The sequence below is a fragment of the Sus scrofa genome, chromosome 6 (genome assembly GCF_054392235.1).
Source record: "Sus scrofa isolate SSC_HxYL_T2T_F1_AM1 chromosome 6, Sscrofa_HxYL_maternal_Yorkshire_Landrace_v2.0, whole genome shotgun sequence".
Classification (NCBI taxonomy): Eukaryota; Metazoa; Chordata; class Mammalia; order Artiodactyla; family Suidae; genus Sus; species Sus scrofa.
This window is the reverse complement of record NC_139388.1, coordinates 108372920-108390329: the sequence shown is the minus strand read 5'-3', so window position 1 is coordinate 108390329 and position 17410 is coordinate 108372920. Positions and strand designations below refer to the sequence as shown.

At 35.9% G+C, this 17410-nt stretch overlaps 1 protein-coding gene across 2 annotated transcripts in view; it reads left to right on the top strand.

Annotated features, from left to right (window-relative positions):
* Window positions 1–17410, top strand: part of SMCHD1 (structural maintenance of chromosomes flexible hinge domain containing 1) — a 162817-nt gene that overhangs the window by 77599 nt on the left and 67808 nt on the right. For both annotated transcript variants that reach the window (XR_002345042.2, XM_021096137.2), the window contains exons 21-28: window positions 3082–3178; window positions 4926–4998; window positions 7503–7642; window positions 8258–8392; window positions 10567–10794; window positions 14386–14534; window positions 15574–15662; window positions 16224–16342. Coding sequence is in view for 1 of the 2 variants with exons in the window: in XM_021096137.2 (XP_020951796.1) it covers window positions 3082–3178; window positions 4926–4998; window positions 7503–7642; window positions 8258–8392; window positions 10567–10794; window positions 14386–14534; window positions 15574–15662; window positions 16224–16342 (1030 nt within the window). In the remaining variant the exon portion in view is untranslated. The remainder of the gene's footprint in view (window positions 1–3081; window positions 3179–4925; window positions 4999–7502; window positions 7643–8257; window positions 8393–10566; window positions 10795–14385; window positions 14535–15573; window positions 15663–16223; window positions 16343–17410) is intronic.

Here is a 17410-nt window from a genome sequence, read left to right as displayed (position 1 = left end):
AGAAAAATTGATGAGGAGTTCTGGTTGTGGCTTAGTGGGTTAAGAATCTGACTAGTATCCACAAGGATGTGTGTTCGATCCCTAGCCTCATTCAGTGGTTAAGGATCCAGTGTTGCCACAACCTGCGGCATATAGATCACGGTTGCACATGTGGCTCAGATCCTGCGTTGCTCTGGTTCTGGCTTAGGCTGGTGGCTACGGCTCTGATTCGACCCCTAGCCCAGGAACTTCATATGCTGCCTAAAAAGACAAAAAAAGAAAAATTGCTGAGTATGTTTATGACTGGATGTAGGCTCTACAGTTTGAAGTCAGTTGATTGGAAGGTAGAGCCAGAAAACTGAAAGATAGGAGTTTACCTTTATTGACAATTAAATTTCAAAGGGTTGGTTCTTGGGTGTCTGAGGGAATATTCTTGAATATATGAAATTATTAAGTAGCTTACTTTATTTAGCATTTAACCTTTCATGGCTCTCCAGTTTTTTGTTTGTTTTTTTCTTTCTTGGCATATGGAAGTTCCCGGGCTAGGGGTTGAATTGGAGTTGTAGCTGCCAGCCTGTACCATAGCCATGGCAACACCAGATCCTTAACACACTGAGTGAGGCCAGGGATCAAATCCTCATCCTCATGGATACCAGTCGGGTTCGTAACCTGCTGAGCCATCATGGGAACTCCCTTGGGTTTCTAATTTTAAAAGAATCCCATGTCCATCTCCTTCTCTGAAGCACATCCTTTACTAGTTTTTAAGAAAGGATAGATGTGAGATAAAATGGTTGCTTTGAAAATGTCTCACTTCTCCTTGGTTGATTGAATTGAATGTTGGACACTACTTTTTATCAAAATTATGAGAGCATTGCTCCACTTTTGCCTTTTAGCTTCCACTGTTGCCAATAAATTTAAACCTTTTTTGATTAAATTACCTTTTAATGTTTCCTACATATTCCATCTAGAAGCTTATAGGATCTCAAAGAGCAAAATTTTATAATGATACAGCTTCGTATAGGTCTCTTCATTTTTTGAAGTACTTCATTCTATACCCCCTGTCATCACTGTTTTATCTTTCTGGGATTCTTATTTATTTGATGTACTTTCTCATCTAGTTCTCTGATTTTCTTAATTTTTTGTCTTTTTAAAAATCTTTTTGTGTTTTTGCTTTATTGTGGATAGACTTTCTCAACTTTGCCCTTTCTTTCAGTTTATCTTTTGTCTCCAGGTTCAGAGGCTCTCTGCTTTAACCTTTTCAGAGAATAATCTTACAGTCATCTGCCAGAGATGAAGAGGCGAGATCTGAGGATCTAAATTGTTATCAGTCTTTTTTTGGGGGGGGGGGCTTTCTATTTTGACCCTACTTCTAGAGGTATCTGGTAACTCTAATTCCTTAGTGATACCTGGAAATTCTGTGTTACATATTGGTTTCCAGCTTTTTCCATTGTTGTTCCATGGTTCACTTTTGTTGGGACTATACTACATCTTTTGCCACTTGTCTGTGTCCTTTTTTCTAGTGGATAAGTTTATTGTTATTGTTGAGTCTTCCTTTCCTCCCATATTTTTGCCTTTAATAGTAAATAAAAGACAAACTATTACAGGGTCCTACTGTATAGCACAGGGAATATCTAGTATCTATTCAATTTTTTTTTTTTTTTTTTTTTTTTTTTTTGCTTTTTAGGGCTGCACCCGTGGCATATGGAGGTTCCCAGGCTAGGGATCCAATCAGAGCTGCAGCTGCCAGTCTACACCACAGCCACAGCAAAGGGGGATCTGAGCTGCATCTGCGACCTACACCACAGCTCATGACAACGCTGGACCCTTAACCCACTGAGCAAAGCTAGGGATTAAACTGGAAACCTCATAGTTCCTAGTTGGATTCGTTTCTGCTGCACCACGATGAAAGAATCCAGGGGAAGTCTGAGGATATCCTTAAAGCTGACAGATTTTGATGTTTCATTTTCTTTGACCTGTATACATTATCTAGTATTTGATTCAATATTCTGAGATAAACTACAGTGGAAAAAATATGAAGACATTCCTGCTGTGGCTCAGGGGTTAAGGTTCCAGTGCTGTCTCTGATACAGCATGGGTTCAACCCCTGGCCTGGTACAGTGGGTTAAGGATCCAACATTGCCACAGCTGTGGCCCTCATAGGTGGCAGCTGCAACCTGGATTCAATTTCTGGCCTGGGAACTTCCATGTGCTGTAAGTTTAGCCAAAAAAAATTTTTTAATTAAAAAATAAAAGAATATAAAAAAATGCGTATATATTTATAACTGAATCACTTTGCTGTAGAGCAGAAAGTAACACAGCACTTAAATCAACTATACTTATGTTAAAAAAAATAGTAAATAAAAGAATCCCTTTGTTCTCATATTAGTAAAAGTAGATGTTTGTGGGCAGTCAATGTCCATCTTTCTCAGGGAGCTTATTTTACCTTGTATGCCACTTTATAATTTTTTTTTCACATAAGACGTTTAATTTTTGTAACTTATTCAGGTAATATCTGTAAATATTTCAGTTCCATTCTTCAGAATAATTAGGTCTTTTCTCACTTTACCCCTTGACAGTGTAAAATGTTGACACTGATGGTTAAAGGTATTTAGGAATTACTCCCATTGCTCATGGTAGTAGATTAGAGGCTCTCAGTACACATTCTAGCAATGTTACATTATCACAAGGCTATATTTGATTAACCATTTAGTTTAATTAGGTGCCAGAAATTCTCTAAAATCCCACTGAGTGAATGATTTGAAAGAATCCAGGGGAAGTCTGAGGATATCCTTAAAGCTGACTGATTTTGATGTTTGATTTTCTTTGACCTGTATACATTGTCTAGCATTTGATTGTTTCCTACCTGGTATCTTTACTAATTGGTCCAGGGGTATCACTTATCAATATTTTTGAATCATTTTTCTTTCTAGAAGAAATTGATGAGAGTTTGCTTTTGTTCCTTTATTTCTCCCTATTTTAAAAAACACTATCTTATTAGAAAAATGAATTAAGCACAAGAATGATATAGGATAAAATGGAACACAAATGCAACTTATTTGTAGGTTATGGAGGAAAAGTTTAAAAGTAACTTATTTTTTCCAGTGGTTTATCTTTACATTATGAAGAAATAACCAAAGGACCAAATTGCGTAATTCAAGGCGTTACAGCTAAGGGCCCTGTAAACTCTTGTCAAGGCAAGGTAAGTGTTGTACCTAAGTGTTAAGATACATGTTTATTTCTTACATGGTAAGAATGAAATTTGAAATTTAAAATTGAATAACCTATTTTTGTGACAAGATGACAATAACACCAGGTTCTTAGGAATTAATCAGGATTGTGTCACCCAAAACTTACCATTACCATTTAAATCTCTGAGAAAGACCAGCGTGTTTGCTACTGTTTTGTTAAACATTTATGAATTATTTCCAACTGCCTGCATTTTTATTCTAGTCTTTTCACATTCAAAACCATTTCCTACAGTTATCTAATACTATGTTTTTTCTTTTTCTTCTCCAACCTTTTTCCATCCATTTTTAAGTCTTTTTCTTAGAATAAAAACAAAAATATGAGAAACTTTAGCTCACTTCTGTAGACATAATAGGTTTGGTATTTAGATAAAGGAAGTGTTTTGGGAGGAATAAGGTTAGAGATGATAAAGATATAAGCTCCAATAAGATAATTTTTTAATTTGGTATGTAAATCCACTGATAGATTAGTATGACCAAAGGGAACATAACCTAAATAATATGTTACTGCCTCCCCCCAGGGTATGAGTACCTTCAGTATATATTTTAAAATTTTCCTTGTCAAAATGTTTAAAATAGGGAGTTCCTATGGAAAAAGAACTTGAAGTTCATGGAAAATTTGACTTAGTAAGATAAGCTTCCTAAATAGATTTCTAGAGTTTAAACAACTTTTAGTTTAGGTTTGTGTTTTTTTGTTTTTGTTTTTGTTTTTGTTTTTTTTTTGAAGCAGAGAGGGGTTTATTGCAGGGCACCCAAAACCCAAACTCCTCAATAATTTGGGGGAAGTTTTTATAGGCAAATTTGGGGTGAGGGCTACAGGGTGTGTGACTTCCTTCTGATTGGTTGGCGGTGAGGCAGCCAGGCGGTGCTCCAGGAATCTGGTGCTCAGCCTCTGGTTGCTGTCCTCCTTCTGGGTAGGGGCTTTAGTTTGTGGTCTCAGGACTGACTGAAGTTCAGATTCTGTCTCAGTGCAGAAGGGAAGAAGTAGATTTATTGAGAGAGAGTATGTGCCATTGCAGATATTGAGAGGCCTAAATAACTTTTAATTCTGAAGTAACTTTTTACATAAGAGTTGCAAAGATGGTATAGAGTTCACATATATACATCACTCAGCTTCCTCTGCTAACATCTCATATACCTATTACATATTTATTCATATTGAGAAATTAACATTGATAAAACACTATTAACAAAACTACAGACTTTAATTAACATTTCCCCAGATTTTCCACTAGTATTTTTCTATTCCAGGATCTAAACCAGAACACCACATTATATTTAGATAAATGTTTAGGTTTTTTTCCACTTTACTACTTTTCACATTTTTTATAATCCCCTCCTGATTCTAATAATTTTCAGAGGGTTATGCCTTTTAAATTTGAAAAGAGAAAAGACTGTTGTCTATACAGAAGCAATAAAAATTTATTTTTTCATCTATATGATAATTTTAGTCAAAGTAAACTTGCTGAGTAGATTTCTATAATGGTATGAAAATGAAAAGCAAAAAATAAGTCAGAATTGGAATTCCCTGGTGGTCTAGTGGGTAAAGATTTGGCATGGTCACTGCTGTGGCACATGTTTGATCCCTGGTTGGGAACTTCTGCATGCTGTGTGCCTGGCCAATAAAATAAAATAACATAAGTTGGAATCAAAGTGGTATTTATTTAGAACTTAGATTTAATTAAAATATTTTTTTAACAGAATTTTAATCTGAAAGTTACTCTGCCGGGTTTAAAAGAAGACACACAGATTTTGAAAATTAGATTACTACCAGGTAATAATACTTTAAGAAATATTCCTAATATTTACCTTTTAAATAACATTGTTATGATAAAATACAATGACACCTATAAAGGTTAAATGTTTTTTGGTTTGGTTATGATATAAATCTTAAAAATACATTTGAATGCCAAATATAGCACTGGCAGAAAATGACCAGTTAAAAAGTAGGAAAACATTTAGGAAGACTAGATGCAGTTCAAAAAATCATCTTAAAGGGGAAATATGACTATTGAAAGTATATTGGAGAACTATGCTGAGGGATTATGCAAATTATGCTATGTTAAAACTGGATCTATCATTTTCTGATATAACTGTAAGTATTCCATATTTTAAGAATTCAAGTCTTGGAGTTCCTGTTGTGGTGCAGTGAACATAGATCGGACCAGGAACCATGAGGTTTTGGGTTCTATCCCTGACCTTACTCAGTGGGTTAAGGATCCAGCATTGCCATGAGCTGTGGTGTAGGTCGAAGACGTGGCTCAGATTCCCCGTTGCTGTGTCTGTGATGTAGGCTGGTGGCTGTAGCTGTGGTTTGACCCTTAGCCTAGGAACCTCCATATGCTGCGAGTGCAGCCCTAAAAAGGGGGGAGGGGAAGCAAAAAAAGAAAAATAATTAAAGTCTCTTAGGCTTTTATGTTGTTAATTTAAATAATGATTTATCAAATTGAACATGAAGTTATAGTAGCATTACACAGGGCCAAAAATGCCCTGTGGAGGTTCAAAGGGTATATTCAGGCATTAGCCCTTTTGGGTTCGAATCTAAGTTCTGACACTTACCATTAAGGTATACTTGTCCTGTTACTAGTTTCCTCATGAGTAAAATAAGATAATACCTACTTTCACAGGGTTTTTGTGAGGATTGAATAAGTTCAGATAGGCAGCCCTGATTTTGCATGATTTGGTGGTAACTGAATGGAGGATACAGTTCCACTATGCATGAGTTCTCATTAACACAATGCTGTGCAGAGTGAGAAGTACATGTCCTTGTAAAACACCTAGAACAGCACTTGGTTTGTAAGTTTTAGCTCTGATATTAACAATACCCCATCATATCTATGTCCATATATGACCTTTTCAAATGCTTTCACTGAAAAGAAACATATTTGCTGTGTCCTTTAACAAATTCATATTGTTTGAGCTTTCCCTCAGGCATGAATTGATAAAGAATAATAACTGGCCCGTTAGTATAAGAAAAAAATTGTTATATGTTAACACTTATAATGCTTTTATTGTAAGAAGTTGGCTAAAATATAGATTGCTCAAATCCACTCAAGTGAAATTCTTATTAACCAGATGGTTCTGACATTTTTTTTGGAATTTGAGAGCAAAGGTAGTAAAGTAGGAAGCGAGACTATGTAGCGATAATGGTTAAGAGGTTTCAGATTACAAATTGGGACTTAACCCGAATCTGCCACCTAGTAGCCATGTGACCTGGACAGAATACTTACTTAATCTCCCTGGATCCCAGTTTCCTCATCCATAAAATGAATATAATAATATTACATTCTTGATTAAGATAATTGTAAGGATTATGAGAGTAGTGTTTAAACATAACACATTGCTTGGCATACAGTAAAAAATTATTAATTAATATTATTATAAATTAAAATAAATGTTTCCATAACTGTTTGTTGTAAACTTGAATTACAAATATATAAGAAAGTAATTTAAGGAGTTCCCGTCGTGATGCAGCAGAAACGAATCTGACTAGGAACCCTGAGGTTGCAGGTTTGATCCCTGGCCTCACTCAGTGGATTAAGGATCTGGTGTTGCTGTGAGCTGTGGTGTAGGTCGCAAACGCAGCTTGGATCCTTTGTGGCTGTAGCTGTGATGTAGGCTGGCAGCTGTATCTTTGATTTGACCTCTAGCCTAGAAACATCCATATGCCACAGGTGCAGCCCTAAAAAGCAAAAATAGAAAGTAGTTTAATAAACTTTTACTTTTATTCTTGCTCATGGAGGGTTGGTGTTTTGTTTTTTTTTTTTTTTTTTTTTTTGGCCTCCCCGAAGTGTATGGAGTTCCTGGGCCTAGGATCAGATCTGAGCTTCAGTTGCGACTTGTGCAGCAGTTGTGGCAATGCTGGATCCTTAACCAGAACTGTGCCAGGCTGGGGATTGAACCTGCATCCCCAGTGCTCCAGAGACACCACCCGTTGCAGCACCATGGGAACTCCTCCTTACTTTTATTCTTGAATACCTTTTTCCAGAATCTTTTTAAGATTTTACGTGTAGTGGTGATTTCTAGCATAACTTATCACTGTGTCTTAGCTTTTTGCATAAAACTAAGTATAGACCAAACATTTATTCAGTTGAGACAACTCTAATCATGTATAGAATCTATGTATTTTGGGGGCTAGAAATGTTTAAACATTTTATTTCTTGGCATTATTTAAAATATATTAAGAAACTTGAAATGTTAAAAGCTGTGTCTTTTGTTATTTTAACATTTCAGTTTTAGAAGCTTGAATCTCTATTTCATTATATAATATTCTGGTAGGTCCCCCTCGTCGATTGAAAGTGAAACCTGATTCTGAAATTTTAGTTATAGAAAATGGAACAGCTTTCCCATTTCAGGTGGAAGTTTTGGATGAATCAGAGAATATAACAGCACAACCAAAATTGATTGTTCATTGTAAGGTAAGCTGTTGTATTAGAATGTATAGATTTTACTTTGAGTCCCATAGTACTTAATGGAAATCTCTATATCTTTTGGCTCCTCTGTAGTAAACCTTATATGGCATCTAGATTATGTAATGATTACTCCATGGAGAAACTAGTGGGGTATCTCACTGCCTGTGGTTTCAGCATCCCTCAGTCAATAAAGATGCCAGCTATGCCAAGTATTGGACTACAGAGTCCTTCCCTCTGCTTTCTTGGTCCATTTGCTTCATTTCAGGTGAAATACTTAATTTATGAGTAAAATGATGAAAATATCCTTCAGTATTGGGGATGGATGGATAAATGAATATGAGTAAAATACCGAAAAAGGAAAGGAAAACTCAAATAAAGTAAAAAAAGAATAGAGGTTGAGGAAGTTGGTTTTTCTTCCAAAATGACAAATTTTACTTAGAATTTTATAAATTTACTTTTTTTGTTCAGAAATTATCTAGAATATTAGTAAATTATATTTAGGATTTTCTAATTTAAAGTCAGAAAGTAGCTTAATGAATTATTTGAAAATTTAAATAACAGTTATTAACTAATCTGTTATATTTGATTGAGATCTTAAATTATTTTATGTGCTTCCAATAGTTTTTAGGTGCTCCAAACCTTCCAATCTATGTTGTGGATTGCAGTAGTTCTGGAACCAGTATTTTATCAGGACCAGCAATTCAAGTTCAGAATATTAAAAAAGACCAGACACTTAAAGCAAAAATTGAAATACCTGTAAGTTGTTATTGTTACTCATTGGTATTTTATTGAGTCTTTATACAAATATTCTTTAACAGCTTTAAAATATTTTATGTAAAGTTGTTTGACTTTTTAAAATGAGATATTTGCAGTTGTTTTAGCCAGAGAGAAGATAAGTCAGCATGAAATGGTACAGTAAATAATATTTTGTATCAGGTATTATTTTCTTGATCATACCTTTTTCAATATCTGTAGCTATTGAGTACTTATTCCTAAAAGTAATTTTTCCTGCATGAAAAGGTGACAATTGTCAGCTTATTCTTTTTTCTTACAGTTTACACTTGTTTCTTAGAAAGTTCTGTAAATATTCCTATTGAAGGATATATGAACAATTAATATGTATGTACATAATTTTTGAAATAAACACATTTTTTATTAGCATTTTCATGTAGATTGCTGTGCTAGTATGTCAGTAAGATACTTGTTAATGGATATACATCATCATGGCAGAGGGCAAGCAGTTGATAAAAAGCATTTGGTCTCCTAAGGTTGCTGAATGGGATAAGAAATACTTAAGTAAGATATTTAAATGTGATTTCTTCATAATGGATATGGTTGGTAGATGATAAATAACCTGATCAGTTGATTAACTGATGTTTTCCTACCAACTCTTGATCAGCTAACATATATTGAGCCTCAAAAGCATAAAAGCTTTTACTTTTTAATTAAAGTAAGATGATTTGACTTTATTCTAATTCTTTTCTTTTTGAGCTGGTTATATTTGATAATCTTCAAATATTGGTTATGCATTTACTTTTTTCAATAATGTGGGCAGCATACTTTTGAGCATGCTGTCTTACAAAGGATAGGAAGGTTCAAGAAGAAAAGACTTGGAATTAGGGAGGAATCTGGGCTTGAAAGCAAGAGTATATTTGTATATAATTATGTAAACACTACAGAGCAGCAACAGACAGAACATGAAGAATCCAGGTCAAGATAAAGATCAAGGTCTGTCTTGTAATATGCAGTTAGAAAATATTACCCAATTGTGATGAACATTGTACAACTATAAGTGTAATAGAATTCATGAGTAATAAAAATTAAAATTTTTTTAAAAGAAAGGAAAATATTACCAAAAAGCATTACTCTTAGTTTGAGTTAGGCAAATAAGATGTGCTTATAATAGGGGATGGGTTGTTTGTCTGATACTCTGGGGTAGGAATTTTAAATATGCCATCACTCATGTCGATGGGCTTCAGTAGAATGGATGACAAAGGAGACGTGAGGGAAATAAGACTGTAAAGGTATTTTAGGCTTAGACTTGTTTTGAAGTTTTTGTTTCCTATGGAGTGTATTATACCTAGATGATGAAATAAGTATGTAATATTTTAATTTTGCAGGCCTAAAGTCAATTTAGGTAGCATACCAGCTCATCTTTACTTACCTTTGGAATACTGATGTACCCATAACAAATTATAAATATGCCCACTCACCCTTTCGGGCATCTAGAGTCCTTATGTAGATAGCTACATGCAGCTCTATCCATTTACCCTAGTTTATAATGATTTGAAAAAGCTTCAGAAAGCTCATTAAATAATATATCTTACAGCAATTATTTGTCTGATTTTATGGAAAATTCTTAATTCCTCACACTTTTAAGTATTCTTTTTAATAAATGCTGGGGAGATCCCACTGCAGTGCAGTGGGTTAAGGATCTGGTATTATCTCTTTGGTGATGCAGACTGAATCCCTAGCCCGGCAGAGTTAGAACATAGGTCATAGCTGTACCCAGGATTTAGTCCCTGGCCTGGGATTTCCATATGCCACAGGGGCAGCTGAAAAAGAAAATAATAATAATAAATGCTGGTCACCAAGTTTGTGTCATATGATTAAAGCTTCACAGATCTGTAACACTTTCAAGTAAATTTTCAAATAAAGGGAAAGGAAATTCTTTTAAGTCCAGACATGCTAGTTTTTTAACATGTGACCACTGTCAATTATTTATAACTTGATGGCATAAGATATGGAATTATTAATAGTAGAGTGTCCGCCTAATGAGAAAACCTATGAATGTTAAGAGTATATAAAATGATCTCATAATATTGGAAATAAGTTCTTAAGCAGTATAAAAGATTCACCATTAAAGTGAAGAAGTATGTTTTCAGTATAGATATTATTCAGTATATATTTGTGTTTTCCTCTCTTCCTAGAGTTGTAAAGATGTGGCACCTGTAGAGAAGACTATTAAGTTGCTTCCCAGTAGCCATGTTGCAAGATTACAGATATTCAGTGTGGAAGGTCAAAAGGCAATCCAGATCAAACATCAGGATGAGGTTAATTGGATAGCAGGCGATGTTATGCGTAATCTTATTTTTCAAATGTATGATGAAGGAGAAAGAGAAATCCATATAACATCAGCTTTGGCAGAAAAAATTAAAGTAAGTGTGTCAAACAGATTGGTTATTTCTAAGAATTTTGTACATTTTATGCTTGGAAGACTACACGTTTTATAGGCTATCCTCTAAGAAGAAACTATCACAGAAAAATAGTACTCTTATTTACAATCACAGGCTAAGTACAATTTTATTTTTTATGCATTTGATTGAAATGTGAATTATTCATATGTGACAAATTTGTACTTAGAAAAATGATTTGGGGAGTTCCCGTTGTGGCTCAGGCGGTCAAGAACCTGACATAGTATCTATGAGAATGTGAGTTCGATCTCTGGCCTAACTAAGAGGGTTGAAGATTACAGCATTGGGATAAGCTGCAGGGTAGATCACAGATGCTGCTTGGATCTGGTGTTGCTATGTCTGTGGTGTAGTCTTGCAGCTGCAACTCTGATTCAGCCCTCCTCCCCGGAACTTCCACATCCCACAGGTGCAGCCTTAAAAAAGAAAAAATAAAAATTATTTTGATACTTAAAATTCCAGTCCTGACAACTGTATTTCTGTGCTCACAATCAAAATAACCACTTTACCAAAGCAGTGTATTTGTAGCTATTCTGAAGGCACTAAATAAAAGGCCTGTTCAAGGCAAATGGTAAAACAGTATTGTTAACTACAGACCCCCGATTTGGCCATTTGAAATTGGTGCAGCACTCTCTAAAACTGTGATCCTTGGAAAGTCAGTTCTCAATAGCTTCAGATGGTCCTCATAGAACTGCTGTCATCTAAATGTATCATTTGTACCTTGATAGCGTGAATCTCTATGATTAAACTTGAGCATCTCACTTAGCAGAGAACCAAACCAAAATGGTTAGATTATTATCGCATGAGGTAGAGAGTTCTACTATTCTTCTTATGGTCGATTGAAAGAAATAGTGGTCAGTCTGTGCCTGTTGCTTTCAAAGTACGGTTAAATCTGCTATAATGAAACACAGGTGTTCCTCAAAATCACTGTGCTATGTAAAATGATGCAGTAGTACCATGTGTGGCTCAGTACACCACAGCCAAGTCAACCAAAGTGCCTGGTAGGTTTTTGAGGTGTGTCATTTTGTGTATTCCTCCATTGCTTGTTTCAGCTGGGTACAGTTTTCTGTGCTCAACTTTTGTTTTCATGGGTTTTCAAAGTTGTATATAAGCAAAAGTAGCATTTATTTTATACTCTGTTCCCTAATATTTAATTGCCTTAGAACAAATTTGCATTTTTAAATAAATTCACCTTAGAACAAAAAATATTAGAGCAGAACTGTACTTTTTTCTCTGACGTGTCAAAGAGAAGAGAAAACTTTTGATCTTGTTTGAGAAAATAATTTTTTAAGAATCAGTGTTTCTTTAAAGGAATTAAAGATAAACACCCCCCCCCCATCTCTGGAAAGCCAACTTTTCTGGATCTTTATATAAGGGGTCCTAATTAACTAAAGTTTTGGAGAGTTGTTGTTACAACACAGGATGTAGAAATTACTCTTTGGTGCTGTTACATTCTATAAGCACCCTAAGTTTCCAAATATAGGATCCGATAATTTTTATTTGGTTTTTTTTTTTTTTCTTTTTTTTTTTTTTTTTTTTTTTTTTTGCTCTTTAGGGCTGCACCTGTGGCATATGGAGGTTCCCAGGCTAAGGGTCAAATCGGAGCTGCCACTGCCAGTCTGCACCACAGCCACAGCAATGCCAGATCTGAACGGTATCTGTGACCTACACTGCAGCTCACAGCAATGCTGGATTCTTAACCCACTAAGCAAGGCCAGGGATCAAATCCCGATCATCATGGATACTAGTTAGGTTCCTAACCCACTGAGCCACAACGGGAACTCCCTAGAATCTCATAGTTTAATAAGTGTTCAGCTGACTTTTTTTTTTTTTTTTTTGTCTTTTTGCTATTTCTTGAGCCGCTCCTGCGGCATATGGAGGTTCCCAGGCTAGGGGTCTAATTGGAGCTGTAGCCGCCAGCCTACGCCAGAGCCACAGCAGCGCGGGATCCGAGCCGCGTCTGCAATCTACACCATAGCTCACAGCAACGCCGGATCGTCAACCCACTGAGCAAGGGCAGAGACTGAACCCGCAACCTCATGGTTCCTAGTCAGATTCGTTAACCACTGCGCCATGACAGGAACTCCAGCTGACATTATTTTTAAAATCTTATTTGTAATAACCCTTGCTCCAGCCAGTTTAATTTTTTCCTCTTTAATGAGGGAAGGGATGGTTGAAGGGAGGCAAGTCATTTTAATGTCTATTCAGCAAATGTGAAGGTGAGTAGTTTAAAAGTGGTACCAGCAATGTGGCTTCTGAACTGATTACTTGCTTTCTCATGATAGTGTTTCCACATTTTAGCTTTTTTTTTTTTTTTTTTTTTTTTTTTTGTCTTTTGTCTTTTTTTGTCTTTTGTTGTTGTTGCTATTTCTTGGGCCGCTCCCGCGGCATATGGAGGTTCCCAGGCTAGGGGTTGAATTGGAGCTGTAGCCACCGGCCTACGCCAGAGCCACAGCAACACAGGATCCGAGCCGCGTCTGCAACCTACACCACAGCTCATGGCAACGCCGGATCGTTAACCCACTGAGCAAGGGCAGGGACCGAACCCGCAACCTCATGGTTCCTAGTCGGATTCGTTAACCACTGCGCCACGACGGGAACTCCCGCATTTTAGTTTCTTATCAAGGTTAAGAAGAAACTTTGACTGGAGAGCCTGTTTCTGTATTTAAATTTCTTTCTGCCATTCTCTAAGCTTATGGCCTTCATATGACACATTTTTCCTCAGTTCTAGAGTTATGTATTTCTTGGGTTCCAGAGATTTTAAAACATGCACCACTTTATTGACAATAAAGGATATTAAATATTACTTTTATTAAGTTAAATGTATATATGCTTTAAAGTAGTTTGTGATCTTTAGAGAATTTTTCAGTATTGAGGAAAGTCAACCCAAACTGACCTGGGAATTCATTGAAGAGATAGTACAGCTTGGGTGGGGGAAGAAAGTGTTGTGTAACTCCTGCTTGCTATTTCAATTATTAAAAAAAGAAAGGAAAAAAAAAGTAAAGAACAAAAGATGGGAGTTCCTGCTAGGGCGCAGTGAGGTAATGATCTGGCTTGTCTTTGTGGTGTTGCTGGTTTGATCCCTGCCTCGTGCACCAGGTTAAGGATCCTGTGAGTCTACAGCTGTGGCATAGGTTGTAGATGTGTCTTGGATTTGATTGATCACTGGCTAGGGGTCTAATTGGAGCTGTAGCCACTGGCCTATGCCATAGCTCACGGCAATACCGGATCCTTAACCCACTGAGTGAGGCCAGGGATCGAACCTGCAATCTCATGGTTCCTAGTTGGATTCATTAACCACTGTGCCACAACAGGAGCTCTGGAATATTTATTTTATTGCATGGAAATATATGACAACATCAACAGCCAAGACAAAGAAGAAGATACTTTTTTTTATGGTAATATATGAACCAACCACCATCCTTTCTGGTCATAAAGAGACCTTTTCCTTGGAGGTAGAGAAGGATGGGTTATAATTTTAAGAGTCTTTAGTAAGATAAGTGGCAGGAGAGTATTAGGTTAAGCTTTATATTTTTAAATTTATACATTTTCTCCTAGGTTAATTGGACTCCTGAGATTAACAAAGAACACTTACTACAGGGTCTGCTTCCTGATGTACAAGTACCAACATCTGTAAAAGATATGCGCTATTGCCAGGTTTCATTCCAAGATGATCATGTGTCTTTGGAAAGTGCATTTACAGTAAGGTTTGTGGACAAATTATATTTAAAATTCAGCGTATAGCAGCAAAAGTGCTTTTCTCTGAAGCACCTAAGTCAGGGTTGGTTTTTTTTTGTTTTTTTTTTTTTTGTTGTTGTTGTTGTTGTTGTTGTTGCTATTTCTTGTGTTGTTGCTATTTCTTGGGCCGCTCCCTCGGCATATGGAGGTTCTCAGGCTAGGGGTTGAATCGGAGCTGTAGCCACCGGCCTACGCCAGAGCCACAGCAACGCAGGATCGGAGCTGCGTCTGCAACCTACACCACAGCTCACGGCAACGCCGGATCGTTAACCCACTGAGCAAGGGCAGGGACCGAACCCGCAACCTCATGGTTCCTAGTCGAATTCGTTAACCACTGCGCCACGACGGGAACTCCAGGGTTGGTTTTTAATGTAGAAATTTTCACAGTTTGGGGAGAATCTGGTAGATTGTTTTTGGCATAAAGTTTCACTGAAGATGGTGATTAATTCTCAATATCGCAATAACCCTCTGCTTAACTGGCCTGCCAAGTATCTATAAGAACTAAAGGTTTCATTAAAGGAAAGTCTTCCTGGGACAAGCAATAGCGAAAATACCTGCAAAATGTTTTAATAATCCTTTCCACTTTAGTTTCTCTACCTATTTCCATTCTATTCCAACACTTAGAACAGCTCCATGTTTGAGAAAAAAATTATAAAAATTGTCAGAGCCATATCTCTTGATGAATTGTTTTTACTTGCCCATCTGTTTTCTTTCTCAGGATTCTCATGTTGTAATTTCCTTTTAATCCAGCATAGATAGTAATGACCTAGCCTTTGTGTATTTATTATTTATTTTGTGTCAGTATTCTCTACCCTCTTTGCAAGCTGTCTTTGCTCTACTTCTTGTTGTGTTAATAGTGATACTATATAAATTGAGTTATTTGGAGGGATATTATTTAAGTTTTAGAAAATGAGTATTAATATGGTTACTCTTTAGCATATTGAAACTACTTTACTTTTTTTCTATGATTAATGGTGTAAGGCCCTTTAACTTGTTAACCAATTTCAGACCACTTCCTGATGAACCTAAACATTTAAAATGTGAATTAAAAGGAGGAAAAACTGTACAGATGGGCCAAGAGCTTCAAGGAGAAATAGGTTAGTATGGCCTGCTTTCTTTAAAGCACCTCTATAATATGTCCTTACATCTGTATTTTGGCATAAATAATCTTAAAAAAAAAGCTTTGGATTTATATACAATTAATGGTTTAAAATCCATTGTGGGAAAGATTGAAGTGTTTTCACTATCTTTGCTTATGCTAACCTTACTGAAATCACTTTGGCAAAAATAGCTTATTGAAAAGTGTTGACTTTTTTTAGAAGTAGTAACAGTTAATATTGAGTGTAAAGTAAATATATTAGTGGATTCATATGTAACCTGTATTTTTGTTATATCTAGAATATTATTTACTAAATTATTTCCTTCAGATAGTCATGGTAAAATATTTAACATCAGCATCATGTTAGATATGTAAGTGTGCTCAAGTAGATTCATGGTACTATTTATAGTGATTACAAAAGCAAATGTAATTATTTTTTATGAAAATAAACACAACAGTTATAATGAGTTTTTAAGTATAATTTTAATTGTGTATATTTATGGATATCTATCTTTTATTAAATGATACTTTAAAATTGAACTTCCTCCCTCTCTTATAGTAATAATAGTTACAGATCAGTATGGAAATCAGATTCAAGCATTTTCACCAAGTTCTTTATCTGCCTTGGGGATTGCTGGGATTGGACTTGATAGCTCACATTTGAAAACTACTTTTCAGGTACAGCTATTTTCCATACACTTGGCTTATTCCAGTTGGTTTATGTGTAATAAAAAGTTTAGGAAAAACAAAAATAGAGGGATTTGGTATCAGTGTTAACAACGAAAAATTTAAACGTATTAAAATAAGTTTTGTAATGAAAAATTTTGAACATATGCAAAAATAGAATAGCATAATTTCCATAATCCCACTTATCAGCTTCAGCGGTCATCACTTTCCTCTTACCATATCACTTTGAAGCAGATTCCATACATTGTATCATTTTATCCTTAAATATTTTGATATGTACATAAAGGTAGTTTTTCACATGGCTATTTGAATAAGATTTCTTGGTGCTCATTCCCTGCATTAAATAGAATGCCTGGGATTATACTAATTGTGAAAGTTTACAATTTTTTTTTCCATTTTTTTTTATTACTCAATGAATTTATCACATCTGTAGTTGTATAATGATCATAACAATCTGATTTCACAGGATTTCCATCCCACAACTCAAGCACATCCCCCCACCCCCCAAACTGTCTCCTCTGGAGACCATAAGTTTCTCAATGTCTGTGAGTCAGCATCTGTTCTGCAAAGAAGCTCAGTCTGTCCTTTCTTCAGATTCCACATGTCAGTGAAAGCATTTGATGTTAGTGTCTCATTGTATGGCTGACTTCACTTAGCATGATAGTTTCTAGGTCCATCCATGTTGCAAAAAATGCTGGTATTTCGTTCTTTTGATGGCTGAGTAATATTCCATTGTGTATATGTCCCACATCTTCTGGATCCACTCCTCTGTCCATGGAGATTTAGGTTGTTTCCATGTCTTGGCTATGGTAAATAGTGCTGCAATGAACATCAGAGTACATGTGTCTTTGAGAGCCATGATTTTCTCTGGATAGATGCCCAGGAGTGGGATTGGTGGATCAAATGGTCATTCTATCTTTAGTTTTCTGAGGAATCTCCATACTGCTTTCCACAGTGGTTGCACCAATTTACAATCCCACCAGTAGTGTAACAGGGTTCCTTTTTCTCCACACCCTCTCCAGCATTTATTGTTGGTAGACTTTTGGATGATGGCCATTC